The 26,706-nt window shown below is 36.0% G+C and overlaps 1 protein-coding gene across 1 annotated transcript in view; it reads left to right on the top strand.

The window, feature by feature from the left end:
- CAMKMT (calmodulin-lysine N-methyltransferase) overlaps positions 1 to 26,706 on the top strand; it is a 218,469-nt gene that overhangs the window by 161,753 nt on the left and 30,010 nt on the right. The window contains exons 4-7 of the mRNA XM_051783767.1: positions 11,324 to 11,384; positions 14,369 to 14,423; positions 15,476 to 15,539; positions 20,627 to 20,693. Coding sequence (XP_051639727.1) covers positions 11,324 to 11,384; positions 14,369 to 14,423; positions 15,476 to 15,539; positions 20,627 to 20,693 — 247 coding nt within the window. The remainder of the gene's footprint in view (positions 1 to 11,323; positions 11,385 to 14,368; positions 14,424 to 15,475; positions 15,540 to 20,626; positions 20,694 to 26,706) is intronic.

Below are 26,706 nucleotides of genomic sequence, written 5' to 3'. Positions count from 1 at the left end.
GGAAGTAACAGGAAATTACTCTTATATTGTGACTCAAACTCTTAACAGAAAAAGAGAACAACAAGAAAGTGCTAAAATTTGTTATTAACTGCTGATTACTATAATGGTGCTATACAACTCCTTAAAAAAACAAGTGGCTTTCCTCATTATTACAGTGTTATTACTCTATTATAGCTCTACTAAGAGCTATATGAAAATGGTGTCACAACACACTGAAACCTTAAGGGAAAAGTTTGGCTTTCAGAAGATTATACACCTGTCTCTCCATTTTTAAAGTCTGAGCTCAAAACTCATTAAGTGAAAACATAATCTAGGTGTTGAAGAGTTTACCTGCTAATATGGAAGTTTGGCTTGAGGTTTAACATAGTGTTTCAAGGTCTGTCTGTGGAAGAAATGCTGTAGTAACTGACGACTTACTGTGTTGGCTTTGCTGTTAGTAAAAACTGCCTGAAAGAATGAAGTGGCCTACGTTGCATTTTGTAAAACCTTGCTACTCCCTAGGGAGAATCCTAGGATTGCCCAGGGGTCTGTGGTCACCATGGAATGTAGTACACAGGGGACAGGCCTCCTACTCAACTTGCAGGGTCCTACTCAAATTGATGGGATCCAATTTCTGTGCTGGCATATGACTGAGCAATTCCTGAAGTCAGAGAATGTGTGCTCACTTAATTAATAATTTGATCAACTCTCTTTGCAGACCTACCAACTATAAACACAAACATATTGTTATGAGGGTAGCTTATAGGCTTTTTCAGGCTTTCATTTAATTAAATTGAGTGTAATGATTTGTTTTGCTTTTGTTCCTTTGTTTCTGAGACTCAGTCCATTAGATATTCTGAAACAAATTCTTTCAACACTGAAAAATGGCATAAGTCCCTAAGCTATATATCTTAGTCAAAGCACGTTATTCTTGACCTAAGAGCACTTCTGTGTCAGAGTATAGAAGAGTAAGTGTTTATAGAGTTCTACAGTGTTTTCCAGCAGAATTCTTGTAGTACCTGTACTTCATTTTTGCATTATTTATGCCTTGTAAAATAAGAATACGGTCAGTTAGGTCATGGCTTGTTACAGTAACATGGAAAATGTGAAAGTTTATCAGGGAAAATTGGTTGTTAATATTTCAGACCACTTTGGAAACTAAATTATACTCTTGTCACATTTGTATCCTCCCTTAACACAACCCACTGAAACGTTGATTTCCTGAGAAGGCTACCCTTGGATTGGCTGTAGAAAATGATCCAAAGCAGTATTACTAGCATGTACTAATATAATAAAGGCTACTTTGTTTCTCAGAAAGACCATGCATGCTTCAAATTCAAGGCTGGTTCGTTAGCTGGACATACACTGGCATTGTACCAGCTGAAGATCTAGCCCCTTGTATTTAGTGCTCATGAAAAGTGCAAGATGGTTCTTGAAACCTGTTCAGGCAAAACCAGCCATGAGCAATGGTAGTATCTTGTGTTGCCCTATGAATGTATGTCAAACTTGACCTGGAAGGACCTGAAGGATGTTTGTGCTTGTTTAATCCTTGACCTTTCACAAAAAAAAAAAAATTTCCTTCTCTAGAAATGATAGTGTTTGCCTTAACTCCTACAGTCTAAATTCATATGGAATGTAGATCCGTAAATAGATGACATGTCTGAGATTGGTTCATCTTTGTGCAGCATTCTCACTTAAAGAACTGTTACAAATCCTTTCCCATGTGAGATGAAAACAAGGTTTAGTGATGTAGGGAGATTTTGGGCACTTGCTGCAGTATTGTTGCCAGACTTTTGAAAATTGCATACTTAGCACTGGTTGAAAATACCCCTGGAAAAAGAATAAAGGCTCCTTCAATATGGTGACCTAATTTTTTTTTTAAGTTTATGAAGGATGCATGGTTACTATTTGCCAGTACATGAAATTCCAAGTACTAAGATAACCGTGGTGTTAGATAAAGATGGTCCAAAGCCTTCAAACTGAACTGTGCATGCAATTATTATTTCTGCTTGTACCCAGTTAATATCTCCTGGCAGTATAGAACAAACACTTTTCTAGTAATTTGGTTAACTGTGGAGAATGGTGAAACTACTGCAACCAAAAAGGTATTGTCTTTGTTTAGTTAATTTGATGGGGAAAAAACCAAACAACAAACCACAAACCAGACACAAGAAATCCAAGCTATAGACACCACTTCTGCACAGAATCAAAATCCCCTAAATAAAGTCCACTTTATTCATCTTGAGCATTACATAAGGGTGCATAGGGCAGTTACTGAAACTTCTATGTTCTATATCAAATACTTAAGGAAGATAAGCAATATTAGTAATCAGTGTTAATCTACAGGTTTTTACCTTCTCTACCCATGATACAGCTGTAAAAATCAAAGCAAACCAACCAATCAAACAAACCCAAAATAACGGTGAAATCCCATGGAAAAAAACCACACAAAACCCCCCAAGCCAACTAGTTTCCTCACTTCATCTATAGACAAAGTGAAATTAGGATATCGGGATTGACTAAATAGAAATACCAGGCTACATCTGAGATATGGTTGACTATATCTATAAGCTATTGTGAATACTGAAGAAAAAGAGCTATTTAATTGAGCTATCTAAGTATTTGCCTGGACATGGTTCTTTAAAATCTTCCTTTCTCTATATAGTTTCTTGTTTGTGAAGCAAGTAAATATGCATGCACTCCAGATTTATTCCTGCATATTGAAATGGTACAGTTCAAATATCATTGAATATTCTTTTTCTATGCTTCTCAGAATGAGTGCTCATTTAAATCAGATATTATGAAAACAGGATGACTAATCCTAAATTCAGGTGTACTACCACTCAGACTAGGCAGATTGCTAGTTGATCATGCTAAGATGCTCCCTTATCCATTATTGGATCTGAAAAAGAGGAGGATTAAGAATTATCTGACTTCTCAGTTAATGTGCAAATCATCTAAAAGCTCAGCTTAGAAAGGTCTTAGAAAGCCGAACAGCACTAAAATAATAATAACGTCTTAAGAATTTTTAATAATATAGATGTGCCATATCACATTTTTAGAGTGAAAATAGAGTTTTGTGGTTTCTATCTCAGATGACCTTTTATCTCTCTTCCTGTTTTTGTAATTATATATGAAACTCCTATAACTATACTTTTAATTAAAATTTTTTTATTGCAATCATAAGTTGTCACTTGGGACAAACTCACACTGCTGGAACTCAATAACAATTATATTACTTTCAGAAAATAGTAGAAAATAATTTGATAAGTGTCTTTGGAAATAAGCAATTATCTATTTACTTTTAACAAAGCATAAGGTGGGGAAGGAAAGGAGTATCTCAGGAAATATATTTGTGTAATGTATCTATGATCTTCACAGGGGTTTTGTCAGTGATACTTATTTCTAGTATCTTTCTCTGCCCTTGGTTATGATGAAAAAAACCCTTCATTGAAAAGACTGAAACACTATTTTTCTGTATTTTCAAGGGACAGGAGACTCTGTGAACCAGAAGGCATCTCTTAATGTTCCATCTTTGCGTTTTTAGGCTAGTTCTGCTGTTTGCTATAGTAATATTTGTTTTATCATTTCTATCACTCCAATATGTATACTTGCCTTTCGAAATCTGTGAAAAGTATTAAAAAAGAAAAGAGAAAATGCTAGTATTTCAAAACCCTATTATAATGCATTTTCAAACATGTCAGACACATCTTTGTTAAAATTAAACCAAGGATTGGTTTTGAGCGAATAGCCCTATATCCTTACAGATGCTGTGGATGGATGCATCTAAGCTGCTTATTATATTGATGGGTTTTGCTGCTCTGCAGCAAATGAAAACAGGCAGCTGCTTCCTCCATCAAAGCAAAAAGCAGCCTGAGTTTTTATTAAACGAGTGTTCATTTCTTCTATTGCCAAAATTCTTACACAAAACAAAAGAGCAGTTTTAGCACATTATTGCTTAACTAGACATGAACAACTGACAGCAAGTGATAAGCCTGTCTGCTTTTCACAACTGGTAATCATTTTTGGAATAGATGTTTTAATATAGTTGAATATAAAATTTTGTAATTTACATCTACAATGGTACATAAATTTATAGATCCAGTTTTTTGCAGGAGAATGAAGGCTATAATCACAAAAGGTTTGTTCCAGTGTTGTTTAATTTTTAATAACTATTTGAAAACTAGGTAAAAAAACCACGCACACACAACATAAATTCATTCATTTGAGAAAGATGTTAAAGACAATCATACAAGTAGATTTGTACAGTTCTCCGATTTTTCTTATGGAACAGATATGCGTACATTTACAGCTTTGACTTGTTACTGTATTTCCACATCACTTCCACCGAGCTTCTTAAGTTTGCACTCTAAAAGAAATTTGCAGATTGCAGACCATCATGTTTCCCTCCTAGTCATGAATAATAATGAGACTGAAAGTGAGAGATACAGTGCTGAGGCCATTTTGCTGAGGCTGAAGATCTCAGCCAGTGCTTATACATATTTTTCAATGATCTGAATATCATGAATTCTGCTTTAGATTGGAAGAGAGACAAGAATTTCTACAAAATGTATGTGCATAGGGAAAAAATGGTGAGACTTGTTTCTCTTTATATTCTCTTCTATTTTTTTCTGGTGTTCTTGTACCTTTTCAAACTCACTTATAGCATTCCCGCTGTGGAAAAGTAAGCTAGCCATTCTCCCTGCCTCAAATTACTCCTCTTCACTGGACTTAAAAGGTGGTTTGCCATCTGCAAAAGCCAGGTGCAGTAAGGCATAGATATAAGATGCTACTGTAAAGGCCATTAAATACTTTTCTTGTTTTGCACTGTTTGCGCTTACTGCTGAAGTTGCTCGCTTGCAAATAGTCTTGAGGTAAATTTCAGAATGCAGAGCCACAGATTAGACAATTGGACTTTCAAGACAGGTTAGCTCTTAAAATTGTTGGCATTTGAAGATGCCAAATGTCCAGAAGGGCGCACTACTCTGTAGCTGTTGTCCTTTTGAAAATCTGCTCTCAAATTCAAATTTGTAGTAAATAATTTTGCAATTCCAGGCACACCATCTGTAATTAACTTGGCAACTCCTCTTTTATGTGATTCTGCTGTAGATGGGTGTAAACTTAAACTTCTTTGTGTGCCGGAAACAGAATGAAGTAACAAGATTTTTTTTTCAGTGGGTGTTTTCCTTGCTTAGCAATTCCCTCTATTCCTTCATTTTGCTAAAGTGACCAGATTAATTTTAGATTATTATGGAAGTTATTTTCTATGAAAGGTTTCCACTCCTCTAGGCATACATTTTATGCTATCTAAAAAATGAATATTTGTAGTATTAGTGCCTTATAACATGTGTTTAGGTTTTTAGATTCAATAGCTTTAGGTGGGATCTTAGGTAGCAGGGATTACTGATTATCCTTTCATCTGTGTCACATTTTGTATGCTGTGTGAACAAGTGAATGAAAATAAAATCTTTACTCCCTGACTATACTGAGGAACATTTTTTTATCATAAAATTGTATTGAAAAAAGGCTTAATGTATGGAGTTTGAAGGAAGTTTAGAGTTAGAAGTATTTTTGGCATTATCCATGCCAAATAACTACAGCAGTGCAATTATTTGCGGGTAGTCTTTACTCAAGCAATTACTCAAATTAGAACACCCATGTTATATGTTACTAGCAAGATGTATTTGGCAGACATTCACTGTGTATCCACTTTGTATGTAGTCTTAATTATCCTATTCATAATTTCATGTTTTCTCTTTGATTTGGAAGTGAAGTTTAGTGCTTCACTGACAGAGGGCTTCATAATATTTGTTAGAGTTTAAGTCTGAAGTTTAACTCCAAAGTGTAATTGTGCTGTTGAACCTTGATTTTGACCTGCTCTCTTACTTCTCCAGAAACTTCAGCGGGTGGACAATGCTTCTTGCTGTGCATGCTGTGCATGGTGGTCCGCAGAAAAACTATGTGGGATCAAATCATCAAAGTTACCTTCCCATGTGATGTGGATATAGTCACATAGTCAGTAGGAAATAACATTCAATACTGTAAAATTAGGGATATGACAATGCTGCAGTAAGAATGGTAGAACCTTATTTTAAATTCCTAGATTCCTTTTGTTATTTTCCTAGGATAACCTTTTCCAGTAGACCAGTAACCCTTAGTTTTGGGAATTTTCCATCTACTCTACAGTCTTTTAGGAGAAGAAATGGGGAATAATTACCTGTCTAGATACTTACTTAATTTAACACCTCTGTGCAGCCCATTGCATTGCCAAAGGTTTCTCTACTCTCCAGCAACAATTGTTGTCAGTAGGGATAAAAAGTACTTAGGGCAGAAAACAATTCATCATTGCTAGTACAGTTGTTGGTACTACTTTTGAGACATTATTGATCTCTTTGCCTCAAACTGCTTTATTTCCTCTCACTTTGATGAATATTAAAGCACATAAAGTGATTTCATGTAGTCAAGAATCAGGACATAGTAGAAAAGAAGATCTTTTTGAGTATATTCATATGGGCAAAATGACTGACTTTTCAAATTTAAATTGTCTGTGCTTTTGAGGGTTAAGGTATGATTTGTGCAAAATTTACTTGAGACTTCAAATGAATAGGAAGACACCTTATAGTTTAATAGTGCAAATAAAAGACAAAATTTGAATTTTGAGATCAGACATCTATACATGTAGCTGGGTGAAGTGCTAGGGAAATATGAAAATGCTTTCAATTTGGCTCAGCTTGGAAAGGAACTTTTTAATCTCCTAGCGTGAGTTAAGTAGTTGTAGGACAGCTTATAACTCCTACTCAGAGCTTCAAGGGACAGCTCATCTGTCACGTCCAGTTGCCTCTATGTTTCCTGTGTGCAGTGCTGGCAGGTAGCAGATCAGAGTTCTACTAATCCTGCACTATCCCAGTTAAAGTACCTGTGGAGCTCCGCTGTGACATAATGGCTCCAATAATCAAATGTCTTCTTTAAAAATACATGCCTCAAAATTCTTTTCTACTGACATCATGTTCTTTTATAACTTCACATCAGATCTCAATATTTGTTATCCAAAGGTGTGACAGCATTCTTTAAAATATGTGATAAAAAGCAACAGAGGAGAAACAATAATTTTAATATTATTTTTTTAATACTAGATAATTTATTTCTGGTAGACAATTTCCTGTACTATCCTACAGGTTTCAGCATTTTTAGATTTGATGCAGAAGAAGAACAGTTTTGTGTTGCTTCGGACTAGTGGTGCTCCACCTGATGGTTAAAACAATACATCCTCAGGAGGCTGTCTGTACATAGTTTAGAAGGACCTGACACTTTCCAATAGAAGCACAATGAGAGTAATAAAACCAACTAAAGTTATGTGTTACTAGCATTATTTTGATTTTTGTTAGTGTTGTTCCTCTATAGGAAAAGTTGGGGTGTCTTTTTTTGGTTACATCATACCACAGGGTGTAGGAGTTGCTTAGGTTGTTTTTCTTGGTCTTCCCATATTTTCCTTATATGTGTCTAAGTAACTTAATCTGTCTCTGTCTCTTAATTTGTTTTCTAATGTGCCAACTTGAGATGATAGAAATTCATGATGTCATCAAGTTCTTGTGAGGTAGACTCCATTACTGTGGTGAGATTTTATGATATGGTGATAGGTGCTATAGAAATGCCTTGATTTTTTATGTCTCTGATGCACATGAAGCATTTTTCTATCCAGCATCACACAATTTAGTGACAATGTTCTTCTATCCCTTTACTGTAATAAGTACGATAAAGCTGTCTGGAAGTAGACATCATCTCTCTGATGGCACATTTGTAGTGGATCTCCTACTCTGTACTAGTGGTTAAAGGATACCTGCCAAGAGTTGAAATGTGGGCAGGCGTTGCTCTGTGAGCACTGTTTCTCTCCCTTGCCTTCAGACATGCCCCTTCTTGAGGCTCTCCTCTGAACAGCAATGCAGCTTAATTTTTTTATGCAGTCAATAGAGATTCCAGTGTTTTCTGGCAATTATTCTCTGTTTTCACATTGTAATTATCAAGGTGATAAAGAGTTTTAAAACCTCCAGTAAATGCAGCAAAATATTTATTTTTGCAAGAAAACCTCGTTTTTCTCTCTGTTTCCTTGTACAGTGAGATTTTTTAGTCTCTCTGTCTAGGACTTATATATTCATAGACTTGTAAATATGAGCACCATTTGGAGGGTCTTTTGATATTCTTTTGCCTATACATATGTAAATAATTTACTATCTTGTAAGTTGTTGCACATGCAAATAGGTACCAATGTTATGTATTTCTAATCAAATTCAGAAATCAAAATGAGAATAATTTGATTTTAAATATGAAAGAATTATTTTCAGTGTGTTCACAGGAAACTTAATCCATATCCATATGTATGTGTTTGCAGGAAACACATTATGCTTTTCGTAACCTAGTGGTTGTTAATTCATAGGAATTGCTGCATTTCTGCATTACAGAGGTATGTTTTGTAACAGAAGCAGAACTATCTTATACTTGCAACTTCAAAATGTAGGTCATTGTGTTGACGAATGTAGGTCAGAGTGAAGGGGAAGAAGACAGAATGCAAACTCCTCCACATGGATCTTTAAGCTGATCCTTGTTTTGAAGGTAAAGAGGCTTATCTACCTGTTCAAGCACGAGAAGCTTTTCCTTTTACTAAAATTAACACAGGTATTCTGGCTTCTGGCTTCTTGGCTTAGCTGGGTGCTTCCACACTTGAGACGTGTTCATGAAAGACCTCCTGACTCCTGCTTCTTTAGCTGCCAGCTGCTTATATCATTGCAGAGGTGATACTTCCTTCCCTATGGGGGAGGCAGCAGGGAGGAGAGATGTGTGCATTGCTGGCATCTGCCTAAAGAAAAGCATTGTCTTTCCAAAGGTGCTTTACCCTTCTCTCAGCACAGAGCTATCTGATACACCTGCAGTTTCAGCTGGTATCAACATTGTAATGGTAGCAGGGGAAAGAACAGTGACCCCTCATAAAAGATTCAGTGACACCATTCAAAGTGCCCTTTCAATAATAAGTGTAGAAAAGTGAGAGATGTTTGACTGAGGGTATTGAAAAGTCAGATGTTGAAGGATTTTGCTGCAGTTGACAAGTATTTTTAAAATTCACTCAGGCTGCTATAAAAGGGTTTCAGATTTTTATATTTGTGGGTGTGGGGTTTTTTTAATGTGAGATATAAGTATTGTAAATGGTATTAAATTAGCTGTGTCTTCACTAAATATTAAAAAAGCACTTTTATTGCTTGAGTATACAGCAGTCACTGCAAACTGAAACATTCTTTATATTATACACTAAAGTATTTAAACAGTTATTATATTTATTGCAAAATCTGTCATTTTAGCATATTTCAATGCTCAAAAGCATTGAAGTGCTCAAAGGGAGATAGAAAACCCTGTACAATTCTTAGTGTATGTTTCACTAAAGGGTGAGTAGTCTTGTGGGAATATTTTGTTTTCACCCTTAGCAAGCCTAAGCAAAATAGCACATTCACAAACACCTGATCAACCTAAACTGACTTAAACAGGATAAATACCAATATTGGATTTGTGGTTTTTTCATGTATGTGTATTATCACTCTATTTGGTTGTTCTTTAAAATCTTTGTAATACAAAACTTATAGGCAAAGTTTTGGACAAATCTTGTCTAGGCTTTTGCTTGATCTGCATGCAGGAAAGATATTAATAAATTTTCATTATTAATCACTATGAGTTCAGAATACTTACTAGATGGAAAGGAAGAATTATATTGATGATGTTTACAATCAGGCTCTAAGTGATTTAAAGGAAGACAGTTTTTCTCACAAACTCTGCTTCTGTTAAAAATGTCGTGATGTTTTTAAAGTCTTGAGTACAAAAAAATTGTTAAAAATTATCTAAAGGATGCACATACATAGTAAACTGCATGAAATTCAGTTGTCTAGAAATACCTAAAGGATGCTCTACATGTCTGTTTTAAGTTTACTGAAACTGTTGAAATGTCTGTAGTTCATAATATTAAGTTTCTGTCTCATTAATTCATAGTGCCGTGTGTTGGGGGAGGGGGGGGAAGCTGACCCTGGATTTTACCTGTAGACAGACATGTAAATGTGTTTTTTCATTGCTGAGCAATAACAGATGAAAAACACATGCAACCATAATTTGGCTGCATAGGCCTTAGATTTATCCTCCTCTAGCTTTGGGAACCTTTGCAGACCTAACTCAAGTGCCCAAGTACGAGTCTGTTTTCCCAGAGTGCCTCCAGCACTGGAGTCTGGAGCGTGCAGGAGAGCGTGCAAGGCACACAGGATCTGTGCTGCCCTCTCCGTGGGCCACGGCGCTTCAGTTAGATGTTCGTGTCAGGTGGAAAACTGGTCTGATGAAACAGGGAGTTTCCTGAGTGACTAGTTTTGAAGAAGTAAATTTGCATGGGTGCCTAAATACTTGCTAATGATGATGATGACCAGTGAAAGTGTTATGATGGAAGCTTATAAAGTCATGAATAATTCAGATTAGGTGAAAAAAGTGAGATTGCTCCTTCTCTTCCCTTAGGAGAACTAGGGGGATTTAAATGAAAATGACAGGGACGAAAGTACAGAAAAGGAGAGAGGAGGTGTTTCTTTATACAGCACGGTAAAACTGTGGAGCTTCCTGTTGCAGCTATGAAAAGTTTACACAGTCCACAGAACAACTAGAAAAATTCTTCAGTGCCTATTAAACAGAACTTACCACTCATATTTCCTCTTCTCCTCAAGAACTTCTTGAGCTCCAACTAGAAATCACACTGTTTTATTGCCCTAGTCCTGCATTTGTCCTTAGCATGTGCTGCTGGTCAGTGTTCCTTACAGTCAGATTGTTGCCTGACTTAACAAAAACTAAGAGAAAAGGAGCTAAATAAAAATGAACTGGGAAGAAATGGAGTGACTGTAGCATGATTATATCTATAGCTGACGAAAAAGGAGAGGGCTCCTGTCCCCTGCTGGAAACAGGCTACAAGGCAGGATTGGCCTTGTATCTGGCCTGGTACAAACAGGTTGATGTTCATGTGAATGCCCAAATGAGTTGAATTTTATATGACTTTTAAAGTCTTGAGTATTGCACATTTATGTGTAGATGTATGTGTGTTTATGTGTATGTACATGTATCTATAAATTTCTGATAATTAGTTGGGATGAAATCTATGAAATATTCAAATCTAATGCTTAAATCATAGGTCTTCTCTTTTTTTCTTTATTCCATGCTTTTATGGCAGATTTAGAAAATGAAACAGTGGGTAGAAGTCTGCAAATGGTAATATGCATTCAAATATTATTTTAGGCAAAAAAAATTCTGTTCTAAGAAAGCGAATATCTTTGTTTTATAGGTCTCTGGCCATCTGAAGAAGTGCTGGCTTACTACTGCCTAAAGCATAATGAAATATTCAGGTACAGAGTTAAACATAAAAAGATATTTTCCAATCTGTTAGTTTTATTGTATCTGCATGGTGAAGATTGCTATGATTTAAGTCTTCAGATTAAATTTAAAATGTTCAAGGTGAAAGCATGTTGCTCTTAACAAAGAATTCTGAGCTGCCTTTGGGTACTAATATTGCACAGCAAGCTTTCTGCTATATGTCAAAGACTTTTGATTTCCACTCAAGGCGTTTTATTTCACTTTGATTTTTGGGAAACAAAAGTGAAGCTCCAATCGATCAGTACTGATTGTGAAGGTCAGGAAAAATAAGATATTCTTTAAACTGACATCTGTTGCAAAAGCAAGCAAAATATTACCTGAGAAAATAAATAATAAGCACTGCATGTAGTAGTGGAGGAATTAGCACCACATATAGTAATGGAGTGTTGTGAAATAGTTTTGAAACATCCTGCACTTCTATTTGGGTTTGGGTTTTTTTTTCACATTTTCTAAACTTTTAGAAGACAGCCATCAGGGCTCCAATAGGAACTTCTAAAAATAAAATCCATCCTGCATCCTCTTTCTTTCCCCTTGGGTATACTGAGATTTGCACTTGGAAATCCTTGAAGTTAATTTTCCAGAGGATGAATGGGGTGCAATGAAAGCCATTATAGCAATGCATTTGGAGGCATAAATTGTGTTCTGAGTGAGGGTGTAAGGCTAATACAAGTAAACCAGCTTGGAGTGTACAAAGTCCCTCAGTTTGTGTACATATGGTATTGATAAAATAAGAAAGACCAAGCTGTAAGTCCCTGCCCCTTGTACCAAATCAGCAAGCATATCAACTTGCTCAAACTCCTATCTGAAATCAAAGACCTGGCACCAAAGTGTGCCCTGGTTCTCATTCCTGCTCTATCAGCTGAATGAAACCCAGCCCATTAGAGGAGGCAGCTCATACATCTAACCTGGCAGCTGCTGCTCCTTCCTCTCAGTTCTGTTGGGCATTGCACTCTGTGACTTCTGCTGCCATAGTGGTGTCCCTGTAGCACTTTGCTGTCCAACCCCACGCAGTGGCTCCTGTGCTCTGTTTGCTCTCCGAGGCCTCTCACAGCAAACCTCCCTGTGCTGCGTATGCAAAGGGTGTTTTCCTAGCTTGGATGTGCAAGCCAGGACACTCGGAGACAGTAATCAGTCAAACTGCCAAGGAGTAAATGGGAAGTTTCACATCCTGATTTCTCAGGATTATGCCCTCTTGACAGTACTCTCAGGGTAGAGTTTCTTATTTTAATTCTCTCTAATAAATGTCACTAAATATTGCCTGAGAGACAGATACGACTTTTAAAACTTACTAATAAGGGAACTTTGCACTAAAATAAATTATTTGTATGCATAAATATTTATGTGTATTTGTGTGCATGTATATGCTTATGTACACAGAAATTTGGTTCAAAATGCACTAGAAACCTCACATTAGATACTTTCTATGTTCATTTCAGTAAGCATGACTCTTATAAAGGATTAAGTGCCTTATAAGTCTAATATATGAAACCATATGTATATACTTTTAATATATAACACACTTGGTTTATGAAAATAAAAACTTATGTGAGAAAAACTTATAATCATTCTATTTAAACCACAAACTGCAAATTTCCCACATCTGTTTTTACATTCTCACTGGGTTTATGTACAGCTTGTTCCTCCAACCTATGTCCATCTTTTGTCTCGTTTTGATTAAATAGGACAACTAGACTTTTTTCAAATAAAATTTGGGGTCTGAGAAAAATAAGTCTATCCTATCCAGACAGTGAGCATTAGTACACAGTCATACAGCCTAGTCTGCTCGCCTCAGTGAACAAAATATCAGCATCTCTATACTGATGTGGCATCCTAGATGCTCTTCCTAAATATCAGTGTCAAGTGAGTAGTGAGGTGATACTTCCAGATAAAAATAGATTTTTGGATGTCAATATTTTGAGGGAGAAGAAGAAGTGCACTAAAAAAATCCCAACCAAACCATTTAGCTGAAATTCCATTTTATGCCTGTCAGAAATGTCTTAATGCGAATGTTTCTGCCAGCTATAAATTGCCACAGGTTTTGCTATAAAGCAGTGTGTTCCTAAACTGAGGCTCTGCCTTGCCCCAGACGCTGCTTCACACAGTTTCGGTGTGGGGTCAGCATCGCTCCCTCCTCCCCTCTTGGGGCAGGCCATGGCTCTGGAGGACATTCTTTATGGCTCCCCCTGCAAGCTCCCATCCGGCACACTCTCTGCGCCAAATTATATTTCACATGCACGTCTTAATAACAGCACAGTATGGTCTAAGTTAAAAGCAGCCTTTTAGACCATGTATTCAGCCCTTTGATCGGGCTCAGTTTAGGCTCTTGACACCAACTTCGTTTGGTTTTCTGTGGCTTAACCGTTTGCTGTTCCCATCGTTGTTCATAACAGTATTGTTTGTAGGTCACTTGCAGTTTTAAGTGCTAATTGAAGGATCGGATTTCTTCATGTGTAATTGTTTTGTGGCATACAGCTTTCTTTAAAACTTCTCTTTTTAATATAAAAAGGCTTTTAGGCATAACTATATGGAGAGATATATAAATAATATTAATTTCCCCATTTACTTCTCTAGCTGTTTTTGCAAGAATGAATGTGGATTAACATTGTTATCCTTTCCTAACAATTATCTTTCGCTACTCTAGCTAGTTTAGTTCTAAAAGACAGAGCCATTGACAAGGGAAAAAAGGGAACCTTCTCAGATTTTTCAGCTCAGCGGTGGTAATGTTGCACTGAGCACTAATGAGGGAACCCCCACTGATTTGCCTGCTTTGTGACTTTTCTATTTCATAATTATTTTTAAAACGCAAAACGACATGAGGTAGCCTAGTCATGTCTCTACAACTTCCTGGTAGCTCAGTTCTTACTGCAGATGGCAATTTGTTCTTGTAACATATATGTCTCTCTGACCATTTTCATCTAATTTGTATGGGTTCTACCATTTCCTTTCTCTCTTTCAGGGACCTTGCTGTGTGTGAGCTGGGGGGTGGCATGACATGCTTGGCTGGGCTCATGGTAGGTCTTTTCTCAATTCCAATCCCATTCAGAGGAAGAAACAAAAGGAAAAATGTTCCAGTGCCTCCAACTGCTGGGTCAGAGAACTGTCAACAGCCTCAGCTGCGGTCAAGCTGCAGAGTCTTGAGAGACCTTCTAGATTGACTTGCTTTCGTATCATATTGATTTTATGGTTGCCTCGATGAGCAGAAACATTTTACCTCGGTGTAGTCAATATCTTTTGTTGTGACATTCCAGGCCACGTACGGTCTGTCTTTCATTGCCATAGCCGAAGCTTTTTTTTTTTTTCAGATTATAGTCCCATTTGCTAAGATACAGGAATAGCCTGGCGAATCACAGTTGGAGCACCATGATATAGCTGCTAATGTTTTGCCTGCATTATTACACCAACAAACATGATCCAGAGCTCTCGGTAATTAGATTCTTTTGAATTAGATTGGCCATTCAGGAGAGTCGTTCACCATTCTCTGGGTTCTGAGTCATGTATTCAGGAGATATTATGTAGCAGTGCAGTGCATTAGACAAGTTTTTATGTCTCTACAAATAAAAGCATATTGTTACACTGATTGGCATTTGACAAACCTGTCGCTCTTATACAATGTGTCGAGGTTACAGCCCAATGTGCGAGCATGTCAAAGCTCACAAAAAAATTACCCTTACAAAGCCATCTGCCTGCAATGCAAAGTTATATGAAGGGCATCAGGCAGTCAGACAGAAGCAAGCTGAAAGGCAGAGTGACAGCCTTGTATGATGGCTCTACTAGATAAACAGAAGCCCGCAAATGAAAGCCTCTCAGAATACCATCATCGGCTGTCACAATGCAATTACGGAACAGAATGATAGCAAGATAGAGGCTCCCGCAAATGGAATGATAAAAGTATTGACTGATTTGATTGAATGATTAAAATAATGCAGACATAAAATGAAAAAAGATTGAAGATTGTTACAGAGAAATAGGTGAGGAAGCATGATACTGAAGGCTTGTCACTCCTGTCTTCACTTCCACACAGACAAGCATATTTGCTCATTGTTTGCTGTGCTCTTTTTTTCAGGTTGCTATTTCTGCAGATGTCAAAGAAGTTCTGTTAACTGATGGAAATGAAAAGGCCATCAAAAGTATCCTTATTCAGATAGAAAACTGGTTTGTTGTGCTCGTTCCTTTTTACTGGCTGAGTAACAATCGATATAAAGACAGACAGCATGGGGTATATTAAGAAAAGTCCCCCATAAGTAATTAAAAAATAGATGTAGAATATCTTGAACAGAGCTACAGCTTCCCCCATAATAAATGCCACATTTTTGCCTTTAATTAAAAATGCAGGTGTTGGTATAGAGCAAGTACAGTAGTAAATATGTGTCTCGTGGTTGAGTGCTGAAAGACTCGCGTGTATGCTGCACGTTACAGGAGGTGTAGTAGTGAATCAAATCATTAGCTCCCCTTCATGTATCCTTTTTGCAGAGGAGCTAGATTTTTTTCCTCTTTCAAATACTAGCCTCTTAAAACATACCCAACACTTGTATATTGTCACGGTTTTCCCAGTGTATATTGAAATGTTTCATTGTTGCTAAGTTAAAACTGCCTACAAATTATCCATTTAGTTTGCTTAATCAATTATCAATTTATCTTTATTTCTCTTGATGTAAGATTGCAAAACTCCTCTGTCCCTTGTAGAAAGTATTTTATTGTATTTTTTTATAATAGATTAAATTGCTATCATGCCCTTCTAATATGAACATACAGTTCAGAAAATTGAACTGGACTTGGGCTAAGAGATAGAATGAATGAGCATAATTTGTGGCCACATTAAATATCAGCACAGAACAAGAACAGATATATACAGTGAATACTAATAACCCTTAGAAATTGAGAGGGAAAAAAGGAAGATATCTATTTGCTTTTGTTCCTTGATAATCTTTCCATTTACATTTTTAAGGCAGGCTAATTTTTCAGGTTTTGGCCACTGCAGCTTCAGAATTATTTAGATTTGAGTTTTGTATGTATTTGAGAGCTAACATAATGAGCACTTACTGAAAAAAAAAAGTTAAACTAATCCATGGCTTAAATAAATTGCAGTTGCTGATGCCTGTTAAAACAGGAGACATTAGCAGTGCAATAATATTAGCTACTACCTTTTAAAAACACGTTCTCAGAGGTAACTGACTTAACTATAATTGCTTACAACACTTGAACAATTTCATGTTATAAACAGCCAATCCCAGATCATATCTGTTAAAACTTGAAGTAAGCCTGCTAAAAGTCTCCTTTTTCTTGAAAAGGCAAGTTCTCAGCTGTGTTTCAGGGATCCTTACTTTGTTAAATTCTAGCGTGTTAGACTTGTGTCTTAAGGAGGAAGTATTCATTATTCTGTGTATTTTAATCAGCACCACCCTTTCCAATCTTTCTTCCGTGTCATTATGAAGATAAAAAATTTGGCAGCAAAGAATTGTTTCAAAACTAGCCTAACAAAACAAACTAGTGTTGCATAGAAGCATAGGTGTTTAACAAAAGGTCATTTTACTCACAGAAAGCTTCAGGTGGACTCAGTAATCATCAAGTCAGCAAATATCTTGCATAGCAGATTCCATAAAAATACCTGAACTTTTTTGAAATGTAGAAGTCTTTTATAGTAAGGAAAATTGGCAAGTGCCAAAAGTATTCACTCAGTCTTTGGAATTAAATAAAAATGCTTTTATTCATGAAAAAGATACTGTTAAAGTAATCTAATTATCACACCTTAGTTTTTGACAATATGTTTTAGAAATATCTTCTGTTTCCAAAAGTCCTACAAGAAGTCTTCATCTGTATTCACTCAGTGAATCCCTAACAGGGAAGCCATTGGTGAACGGCTCTAACAGGAATTTATTTTTCTTTTTTAACATTTGGTGCTCAGAAGGCTCAGCATTCAAAGTGCTTTTATTGTGTTGGATTTTACAATGGGCTTAATATTAGCAGGGTGCCAAAGTGCAGCAGGCTAAGAACTTTACCATGTATGTGGAATGTATTCTTAAAAGTGCACGTAATAAAATTTATGTTGCATTTTATGTGGTTTATGGATTTCAGTAGTAATTTTATGATCTGTCTTATGGTAATTTTCTTTTGCACTCTTTTGTATAGTGACTCGCTGTAACAGAAGTTTAGACTAAATTTAGATCTGTTTCAGCCACACCAGACTCACTGAAATCAGTAAGAATTTTAGGTGTAATTGGAAATAGCATTTGAGCCCAAGTGCCACTGACTACAAATGACCTATTTCTGCTAATTTTTATTAATGCTGATGGTACTTTTTAATTGTTTAGCATACCCAATTAAGGTAATGTGGGGTAAAATACTGTTTTCTTTCCTAGATTCTGCTCTTCAAGAATAGTTAATGCCTAGTATTATGCTTTTTATGTAGGTATTATAGATTAAAATAATCTTGTTTTAAAATTACTGTTTATATCTTCCTTTTAAATTTCTTAGGAAGCTTAAATTACATGCCAGTCATACTATAATATTCAAAAATTACTTTCCAAAAAGTAAAAGTGGTTGTCAACAAAAAAGAAAAAAAATCCCTGTCAGAAGCCAGGAAATCACCAAGCAAGCCTGCTAATTATTCTTAATGGGCAAGATGAGCACATTAAGAAACAAATGAATACATCAGTGAAATGTAATTGAAAATCGACCTGGCAATAGTGCATTGCATCTGAGAATCTGCCTTTGTATTATCAACATCATCACAATTATTGTTGTTTTTGTTATTGCTATCGCTATTCAGTGAGCATAACTAACAGATTTGCTTTGCAAAATCTCAAGCTTTTTAGGATTTGATTTTTCTTTTAATTTTTGACATGCTTCCTATTGATCTCCATTTCGTACTGCCACGTGAAGGATTCACTATGTATGTTTTCAATATCTGTATTAGGATATATTACTGAAATGTTAGAAGTTAGAACAATTTACAAATTAGTGAATTTCAAATAATTGTTGTCATTTTCACCCTCTCACTGTGAAATATATTGCTATATTTTATATTGATCCATGATCTTATGTATTATGTTTATGGAGGTTTTTAAAAAGATATTATGATTTGAGTTGCTAATCCCTTTAAAAGACTTCACTCTAACTCACTGGTTTTCCTTATCATGAGGAGGTTTTAATTGATCAAATAGATCATTTATATAGCAAAGTCAATAAAATAAAAACAGATGTTACTCCTTTTGCAGCCTTGTTCCAAACTTTATTGTTTGTTTAGTGTGTTTTATCCAAGTTCTTTCAGGATGATTTAAATAAGGAAAGTATTAAAAATAAAAAGATAGACATATCAAGTGAATAATAGAGCAAAGTTATCAGATTCATCCCCATTTGTAATTTTGGGTGATATGCTTTCAGATACAAATTTCTCAACTCAGGTAATATCTGTGACATAAGTCAGTCATCAACATCAAATTCTATTTCCTCAGAACACTGGAAGCATCTTTATTCAGTTTGACATGTCCAGATCCAAGGATGAGGTTCATTTTAGTAAAAATTCTCTCCTATTTCAGAGAGGCTGTGTACCTTCTGCCTTAGCTCTGTTTCACACCATGCACTAGTGACTTGAACTACTGTCTGAAAGCATCAATAATACAAAACATTGTTGCAGTGCACTATAATGGCCATTAAAATAAAGTGTATGGATCTTTCAACAGTCCTGGGAAATTTAGGTTAGAAGGGTCATGTTCAGCCTGAATGCCTGAAGACATGGGCTCATAAATTATTTAAAAAAGCCAGTGTTACCATGTTTATAACCATTATTAAGAGTTTTGCTCAGTTATATAATTTAAGTGCAGTGTATTAATTTATCAACAATGTTATTTCTGCATCTACTTAAAAACAGCATGCTTTGCTCATGGAGTTACTTATGCCTTCCTATTCCTTCACAGGTATAGACCATTCATTTACTACTTCTCATTACATATTGTGGAAAAGATTTAAAAGGCACATCCAAACTACAGAGATTTGTTTAAACCAGTTTTCTGTCATTTGATTTCTAGTTTTTTGCTTTAGAAAATTCCATTGTTTGGATAGAGGCTTTCCTAAAATAACTTTTCTTAAATGACCAACTCTGTTAGGAAGGCCAATTATGTGATTTCAGCAAAGCAAATAAAAAGATATATCAATGATATTTCAAATTAGCCTGACACTAGTGTTCAGTTTTCTTATAAGAGCACTTTCAAAAAATTTGACGTTTTGTGGACCTAGAAACACCTTCCTAACTAGCGTCAGATTTCCTGTACCTTAAATAAAAAAGAGGGATCATTGGCAACCTTACCAAAAATGTCTAAGATAATTTTTTATATTTGAGACTGAATCATTCAAATACATAAGGATTCACCTTGAGTGGCAATTAGTATTGTCATAGTTTTCACTTACTTGATATACTTTTCCTTCCAATGGCTTCTCACTAACCACAAATGATTGATTATGAAGGTTATCTTTCTAGCAACAGATGGTTGGGCTCAGCTTCCCTGGAAACTTTTCTTTGATAGCCTTTGCTTTCACCTGCCTGAATGCTCCCCAAATTTGTGACCTGATCTTGTAAACTACAAGAAGCTGAGACATGAGGCTGAGGCAGTGTTGTGGCACCTAAGGGGAAGAAAAGGCATTTATTGCTTTGTACTCTTTTATGGTGGTTCCAAAACATTCTCAAGAAAACAAATGGACTAGAAACTCCTTTGCCTGTAGGTTAAAGTGATCCTGTTGTGTGTTGGAGTCACCCAGACAGAACCAGGAACAAAGATGTGTGTCTTGTGGCAGGGCAGGTACTCAAAACCCATAAGCCTCCAAAGTCTCAGCACTGGGATATAGTGACACAGTCAAAAGCAGCACAAACTAAACTGGACATTTAGTAACCATGCTAAAAAAATTCAGTTAACATGGTTTTAATTCTTATATTTGTAAATAGTTGCCTTTAAATATATGTAAGGTATGGAAAGTCTTTTTTCAGTTCCCTCTATAGCTACCGGGCTAGAAATTCCTTAAATGAAACAGTAAATAGAGGTAGGCAATGGAGAGCAAATTGCTGCATAGATATATGGCTGATGTGCTGGAGAAGTTAGCACAGATTAAAGAAGACCAAACAGATGAGAGACATTATGCAGGTATTATCAGTGGAAAAGAATGGGGTTTATTATTTTTATTATTGCTCTAGTTTTGTAGGTAATTCTTAACAATTATACTGCAGATGTAAATGAGATCATCACAAGAAACCAAAATGCTGGAGTATTTAAGGCTCAGAAAGTGTCAAGCCGGTAAGATTCTACTAAAATTTCTTCTGAAGATTCTGTTAAACTCTTTTACTGATTCTTGCATGTAATTCTGTTTTTAATGTAGATGTGAACCGGGCACAGTGTGCTGGGGCCCTTCTCTTATTGACTATGACTTAAGGTGCAGGCTGCACCCAGCATTTTTTTCATAGTGCACCTCCTGTTTTGTCTCTGAGTTAACCCTGATGGCACACTCTGGAGGGTGAGCATTGTAGAGGTGTAAAGATTTTGGTTTAAGATTTTCTCCAGAGCCTTTCATACCCATCCTGTAATAGGTGGTAGCACTGAACTGTTTAACTGTCTGCTTCACTGAGGTATCTCCAGGTACAGTAGGGACTGGAAGTAGCTGAAAAATTAAAGTGTGTTCATTTCTTGCAGTATTTTAAAAGTAAATTGTAAAGTACTTCATATTCCTGGCATAGAGTTAAGAATTAGAAGATGGCTACCTGAGAGTAAATAGTGCACTCTTATTTGTGTGTCTAAATATTTCTTTTTGATGGCTCACATTCCAGAACGGCTCTCAGTTCTTCTAAAAGTGACAAAAGTAAAGCTGAAAAAGGGCTGAGAAAAGCAAACTGTTAATGCAGAATAAGCTTACTAACATAGAGGGTTAAACCCATACAGTTTTAATGGCTATCATTGATGTCATTTAACCGTATGCTTATGGAACCAATCTGTGTAGAGAAGTTCTTTTAAGTGAGCACTTAGGGCTAGAAAAATTCTGCCTTCATTAGGGTGTATGGATACATAACTTAGAGATACAACTCTGCATCCTAATAGGAGCCTGCCAAGTAGACAAAGGCCACACAGGCCCCAGGTCTTTCAGGTTCCATGTGTTGAACACCTTTTGTGAGCAGAACTCCTCAGACACTGCTGAGGAGAGGCTGTGTGGTACGTCCATCCAAAGCTTAGATTCTGTAGATTTCCACTTAGTATGAGATTTCAGATTTCATCCCTTGTCAAGACTTCAAACCTGGTCTTTTAGATATCAATCAAAAGCACATTTTCTACACTGTCCTCATTTACATTTATCTAATGCTTAAGGTCATTTGTGATCATTTGAGTGTATTTCAGCATATGGAATCAGTGAATAATAGATTTCAGCCTCACGCTGTGAAGAAAGATTGTGTTTTTACAAGACATGATGTTGTTTACTGGGTGTTAATAATCACTAATTAATAAACATATCTAGACATCATAAAATGTTGCATTTTAAGGAGGAAAAAATGTAAAGTGTTTACCTTCTTGAGTGCAGTAGCATTTGGGGCCTTATTTGCATAAATAAAATAATTAAATTACAAAATAATGTGAAGTACTATATGAAAACAAGGCTCATTATAATAAATGCTTGATTTGATTTTTAATTCCACATTCTTGAGGCTTTTTTAGTTTTGTTATAACAGCATAAAGTTTTATAAAATGAGTATTCAAATGACTGTCTAATGGATTGATCAGTCCTTCAGATTTAGTAATGATGTGTGATGAAGACAGTAACAAAGTTATATGATCCCTTCTCAATGCCTTGAAGAAACTAAAAAGCTGATGTAAAGTCTGAAATATTACTGTAACCTTGATTCACTTTTCCTACAACTCAAAATCTTAGTTACCTAATGGTTATGGGGAGAAAAAAAAGGAGAAAAAAAAACCCAAAACAAAACAAAACAAAAAAAAGAAGAAAATGTAGTGTTTTGTAGGGAAGAATTCAACACTGGTGTGTGAAGTGTCATTCAGTGACTTCTTTTACATTGATCAGATCTTGCAGGGAAGTGAATAAAGTGATGTATGTAAGTGACTTACTGCAACATCAGTTTAATCTGGAGAAAGCATGTTGTTTGCTATAATGTGTCATTTGAACCGTGTCCAGTCTTGCAACTTTGCAGTGTCCAGTGCAAAGTTAAAAGATTTTTTCCATATAAAGGTAATTCAGAATAGAGCTTTCTCAATGTGTCGTCTTCTTATGTCCTGCTCTCTTAATTTGATCATTTCATGTATGTGTGGAAAGATACAATGAACAGGCTGTCTGCTCATGTCCATTGTGAAGTTGTAGCTCTTCATCACTCAGCTCAGGTGGAAACCATTCCGTACCTCTGATTATACTTGCCCTACTCTATATCTTTTTCAGTTTCAATCTACTCATTTTCAGATGACTGTGATCAGTATTGCATTCAAATTGTGCATAAATAGATATATGTAGTGGAATAATTATGCTTTTTGTTCCCCTTTTAAAAATGCCTAACAGTGATTTGCTTTTTTCACTGCAGTTGAGCACAGCACTAATAGTTTCATGGCACTGTCTGTCACAACATCAGGAGCTTTCCAGTGATGGTCAGTTTGGAGACCTTCATTTTCTATATCAAGTGAGAATTATTTTTTCCGTTGTGCACTTTGCATTTATCCACACTGAATTTCATCTGTCATTTTATTGTCCAATTACTCAGTTTCATCCTTCTGCAATCCTTCACAGTCTGCTCTTTTCCTCACTGTCTTGAATGGTTTCTTAACATCAGCAAACTTTGCCACCTCAGTGCTCATCTCTTGTAAACATGTTGAATAGAACAGGTCCCAGGGGAACTCTGCTGATTATCTCCCTCCACTGTGAGAATTGACCATTTGCTACTACCCTGTTCCCTGTCTTTTGTTCTATTATTTAGCCATGTCAGGACTCTTGTCCAGTGACAGTCTGTTTTCCTAAAATGTTGTTAGGGAGGGTCCTTGCCAATAGCTTTTTGGAATCAGAAGCAGGCTGTGTTACCCAGATCACCCTTATCTGAATACTTGTTGACATCTTGGAAGAGCTCAAGGTTTATAAAGCAGGACTTCTTTTACCAAAGACGTATCAGAAAAAGCTTCTGTGGTGAAATGTCTTCAGTTTCTTCTAGAGTGAAGTAAATTTTTTGCACTGATGCAAAGAATTAATTTAACCTCTCTGAAATGTTGTGATCCTCTGTGAGTGCTCATTCTTTATCTCAATTATCAGCTGGCAGGAAGATATAGCAAAACAAAAACAAAAGGAAGAGTACATTCATTTTTTACCTGCCATTTTATTATTATAATTAATTTTCCAAGTCTGTGATTCTTTCTTCAGTTGGGTACAACTTCAGCTTTTGGAGGAATGACATCTTGTTTCTAATAACCTTTTTTACTGTTTAGCCATATCAGGTGACTTTCACAAACTTCCAAGCCTCTCCTATTTATGTATTTTACCCAGTTGTGGTGACTTAATAAAGGGTATTTTAAATTGCATTGTAGCTTTGTCTGTCTTCTTTATGGGGCCAGATGAGAATACATAAAGAGAAAAAACCGAAAAGTTAGCAAACTTTATAAAAAAATTCCTATGTGTTTGGAAAAACAGGGAGAAAAGCTAGGTGTTAGCTGAAAGTATAATGTATTATTTTAAATAATTCTTGCTCAAATCTTTTACTATTTCGTGATGGTCTCCTGTTAGCTTAAAAAACATGCTGTTGGTAAAACTATTCCTCTTGTACTCTCTTGGGCTGTACAAAAAGACTAGGGGGAAACCACTGATATGAGAAGACTGAGATGTTTCTTCCCAGGGCTTTAAAGGAAAATGTCTTTGAGGTGTTAGAATCAAAGATTTATTTTTTTTTATTCCTATGCTACCTTTTTACCCATCATTTTAGCCAATTTTTACATTGTTTCCTGGTTCACGTTGTTACCACTGTAGCTTTGTCTGCCCTTCCTTGTCTGCCTTGACTCTACCTTAGTACGCAGTCATCAAGTACATCTTGCACACTTTCAGTAGGCTCTCTCCTTCACAGGCACTCACTGCTAATCTTTGCCATGATAAACTTTAAATGTTGACAACATACTCCTTACAGTGTTATCCTTGTTTATTTCATTCATATTCAGTTAATAGTTACTCAAACATTAACCAAGGATACTGAAAATACATGCGATTCAGGAAGGGGGCAGAGGAGTGAATCAGGGGCTGGAAATGAGAGAGTTAAAGAGCTTTGTTTACTTTACTTGTCAAAGAAATGACTTGATTGTTAAGAAATGAATTGATTTTGCTCTGAAAATCTTATATGGAGAAAAAACCCTTTAACAGAAGATCAGTCTTTAATCTAGCTTACAAGTACCTAACAAGATGTGGAAACTGAAGCTAGGCAAATTCAGTCTAGAAAAAAATTAGATTTGACAGAATGATAATACATTAGAACATCTTTCCATGGGAAGTGGTAGTTTCTTAAGCAGTGAATGTGTTTGATTCATGGGTATTTTTCTGAAACACGTGTAATAATTTCCTGAGATATATGGCCTTGATACAGAAATTTGAAATCTTGAATGTTTATTATGGTCCCTCCTGCCCTCAGAATTTAAACACCTGTGAATTGCATCTTCTCTGCTGTTTTTGATTTTTCGTCCATTCAACCCTTCTGGACCTGCCTGGTTCACATTCTTGGTTTTTTTTCTTCTGGTTCCCTTGATTATCCTCCCCATATTCATGGATAGACTGTTTTCCACAGAGCAAGAAACTGTCTTCTTTTCCTTCATATTTTTACACAAATCACTGATCCTACCGGTGTGGTTGTGCCACTTGTGTTTATGCTGTCTTGCACTTTGAAATTATGTATTTTTTTATACTGTATCATTCTGAATTACAATTTGATAACCATCCAATTTTTTGAAAAATGTACTACCTGAACCTTGCTAAAAACAGTAGTCAGTCTCCAAATAAAGGCTGATTTAGAATGCGTTGATGTAGGGGAGGGATGTGAGAAGGCAAATTCAAAACCGCCACTGGTATTTTTTTATTAATAGCATTTCTATACAAGATATTCTCACTTCTTTTAAATAAATAACCACACTTGTACTGAATGCTGAGTTGTGATGTGTCAACAAAATGGAAAAATTTATTCTACAACAGTTGTATTTACGTGTAACATTAATGATCTCCAAAATGGAAAAAAATTATTCTGCAGTAGTTGTATTTATATGCAGTGCATTAATTATGTCCCAAAAATTTAGTAGCTTTTGATAGCAAATGTGTGTTAGGACTGTTATTTTTGAAGAGAAAACTGTGATGTTCCCATCTGAATTTTAGCAAAATATGTTGTACAAAATGAGAGAGAGAAAATGTGTTCTTAGAATAAGGAATAAGGGAAGTGTATAACTTTATCATACACTTCTAGAAAGAAACTTTTGGGCAAGAAAAACCTAGATAGGATCATAGAATATCTCAAGTTAGAAAGGGCTGATAGTTGGTTTTGGTGGTTTTTTTCTTCTTTTGTATTACCATGTTAATGTGGTTGGGTTTCATCATGAATTGTTGTACCAGACATTGTATAAACACAGAGCAAAAAGGCAGTTTGAGTTAGAGAATCTGTGGTCTAAGACCAGAGATAGATATGGTGAGGAAGGATAACAAAGATAACTGAAGTCAGCATGATTGACAGAGTTGGAGGCACAAGAGCAGCCTTGCCTCTTCTTGGTTTTTGTGGGTGCTATTTTAAAGGACAGTTTCAAGGATAATGGAGTAAGTCTGTGAATGTTTGTGGGTAACATAGTGGAAGAAAATTTTACTGGTGCTTGCTTGAAAAGTTAAGTGGAAGATGTAGGCTGACATTAGGGCTGATTAAAGAAGGGACTTGTCCTTTTAATATTGAATGAGAGATAAAAAAATAGGGAAGTGAAGCATTTGGAAAAGACAACTTGCAACTTACCTGGAGGAGTACAGAGAAAGGTGACAAGATCAGGGTTGTAGGCAAGAAAAACAACCTTTGCAGCAACCTACTGAATAAATATTAATATGGCAAGACTGCAAAAGCAGAGAGAACAGTATTGTGATGTTTGGATATAAGTGATGATGACATGGTCAAGAGTTTGAGTGGATTGGTAAGAAACTTCTTAGAGATGCTATGCAGAGAGAATAAGCAACACAGCTGAGTATGCAGCTACAGAGAAAGGTCTAAGCTAAGTATAGATTACAGACTGGAATTAATGGTTATGTCCAAAGGGATCCAGAAAATGTGGTCAC

Source organism: Manacus candei, unplaced genomic scaffold (genome assembly GCF_025592945.1).
Source record: "Manacus candei isolate 608988 ecotype Guabito, Panama unplaced genomic scaffold, ASM2559294v1 h1tg000017l, whole genome shotgun sequence".
In the NCBI taxonomy this organism is placed as follows: domain Eukaryota; kingdom Metazoa; phylum Chordata; class Aves; order Passeriformes; family Pipridae; genus Manacus; species Manacus candei.
Note: the sequence above shows the minus strand (reverse complement) of the source record. Positions and strands in the feature narration are given on the sequence as shown.